Source organism: Ips typographus, linkage group LG4 (assembly GCF_016097725.1).
Source record: "Ips typographus isolate SLU linkage group LG4, UJ_Ityp_2.0, whole genome shotgun sequence".
NCBI classification, from domain to species: Eukaryota; Metazoa; Arthropoda; class Insecta; order Coleoptera; family Curculionidae; genus Ips; species Ips typographus.
The window spans coordinates 8,051,744-8,053,707 of record NC_138425.1 but is presented as its reverse complement, the minus strand read 5'-3'; the positions used below and the strand labels follow the sequence as shown (position 1 = coordinate 8,053,707).

The window sequence follows — 1,964 nt, the reverse complement described above, 5'->3', positions numbered from 1 at the left end:
ATCTCTGATTGTCAGATTGTGATTGAATTTGAGGTTAAGAAGCGCATGCGTCATTTTGACGTTTAATTACAGATATCTTTACAAGAGTTTTGTAATGTTACGCGTTGTTGGCGCTAGGGGATTTCATTTACATCCAAAATATTTATTAAAAAATAATAGTTTGCTTATTTTGAATTTTATGTACATTAACAAGTAGTAATTTTTTTTTTCATTTAACTTAAAATTTTTCTACTTTTGCATTTAAAATCAAAATAATTCAAATAATATGGTGGCGCCATCTGCCTGCAGAATTTAATGAAATTAGTCTGCCAAAAAACAATCAAACGTCAAGCAAACAAGCCAAATCAGCTGTTTTTGACATTTATAATAAGTGCCAGTTAAATGGTGAATTTTTCTTTCTTTGAAAACAAGCGTGCGCAAAAGTATTAAAGTTATTAGATGTAAAAGGGAAAAACCCTACTAAAACCCCAGAAAATCGGACACCGGAAGAAAAATGTAGCTAAGTGCTTTCGGTCAAACTTTAAGTAAGACTATAATGTAATTGTCTAACAGTCTTTTGTGTTTTTTTGCTTATTGTGTACTTGTTTGAGTTGCGATTTGTTATTATAAATATGTCTGGTCAACAAAGCAGTGGCGGTACTCCATGCCGGGTACCAAAAACACCACCAAATACTGGTAAGCTGGATTATTGTTGCTTTCCATCATTTTTACATACTGCAATTATGTTGTTTATTAACTTGTTATAGGTAAACAAGGACCTTTGAAAGCCACTATTCCTATAAGCAGTGTAATGAAACAGACTAGCACTGTAAAAAGTGGTTCCAGTCCAGTCTCAGGTCCTTCAGTTTCACCATTGTTTTCTTGGAAAAGTAGAGCTTCACCTGAACATGTATCTGGCCAAAGAAGTCCAGGCTCTTCCAGTTTAAAAGGTACCTACCAAAAGTGATTACTTTAATTGTAAATCTCAGCATTTTACTCAAGAAACTCTAAAGTCTCAAACTCATTATTGGCTAATCAAATTATGTCTTGCAGGAAAATCAAAATATAGTGGAGGTCCTTCAGAAGTTATTAGAAGAACTGCTTCTTTAGATGCTATTTACCTTAAAGGGCATTGGCCAAGGGATTATTTTTATTGGGGCCACATGGACACTTTACAAGTCAATAAAGCTACACAGGTAATGCAAAATTTCTTTATCAAATTTAAATAATTTATGTCTTGTATTGTTTGATACAATTTTGATTTTTAATTTATTTTAATAAACTGTGCTAGTATAATCTTTTTAGTTGGTTCACACTTTATCTTGTAAACAGATGGGGAAATTTATTGTATTAAATTTGTTAAGTCAGATAGAAAAACACCACAAAGAGGCAAATGTTTACCCAGTTTTGTTCTGGTTGGCATAAACTGGGTCAATGGTGTTACACATTGTGTTTTGTGGCAATGAAAACCACAAAATTTATATAATAGATTAAGTTAAGAAGATTTTGGAGCAGTTTTATGTTATTCAATTTATTGTTTAAAGAATGGGAAATACTTAAAAACATGAGCCTTACAAGAAGACAAAGTAAAATGTCCAATTGGGAAATTAAGTCATCTTACTTCTCATTTAGAAGAAAATTAAAAAAAAATTAAATAATGAATGGTTTATTATCCATATAAAATAGACCCTTTTTCAAAATAATTCCCAGACAGACCACAGACCAATTTTGGTATATAAATTTCTGTTTCTTACTATAAGAATTAATATTAATAATGGTTAGAGTGGTACAGCTCATATTCAATTTTTGCAGACTGATGATAATGACTGGTCTGACCTAAGAAAAATTCAATGCATATCTGACTGTGAGGATAGGTTTAGTTTAAGACCAAAAATACGCGGGGAATTGTCCAATCGACGCGTGTCTCCCAGTGAAAATACTTTAAATAGCAGTTCTCAAACACTAACGCGTAAGTTGTCAAGATT

The 1,964-nt window shown here is 31.8% G+C and overlaps 1 protein-coding gene across 1 annotated transcript in view; it reads left to right on the top strand.

Moving 5' to 3' along the window:
- Positions 1 to 370: 370 nt before the first annotated feature.
- Positions 371 to 1,964, top strand: part of LOC145727690 (protein FAM117B-like) — a 12,829-nt gene continuing 11,235 nt past the window's right edge. The window contains exons 1-4 of the mRNA XM_081977489.1: positions 371 to 675; positions 747 to 929; positions 1,033 to 1,175; positions 1,792 to 1,948. Of these exons, the coding sequence (XP_081833615.1) occupies positions 612 to 675; positions 747 to 929; positions 1,033 to 1,175; positions 1,792 to 1,948 (547 nt within the window). The 5' untranslated portion in view covers positions 371 to 611. The remainder of the gene's footprint in view (positions 676 to 746; positions 930 to 1,032; positions 1,176 to 1,791; positions 1,949 to 1,964) is intronic.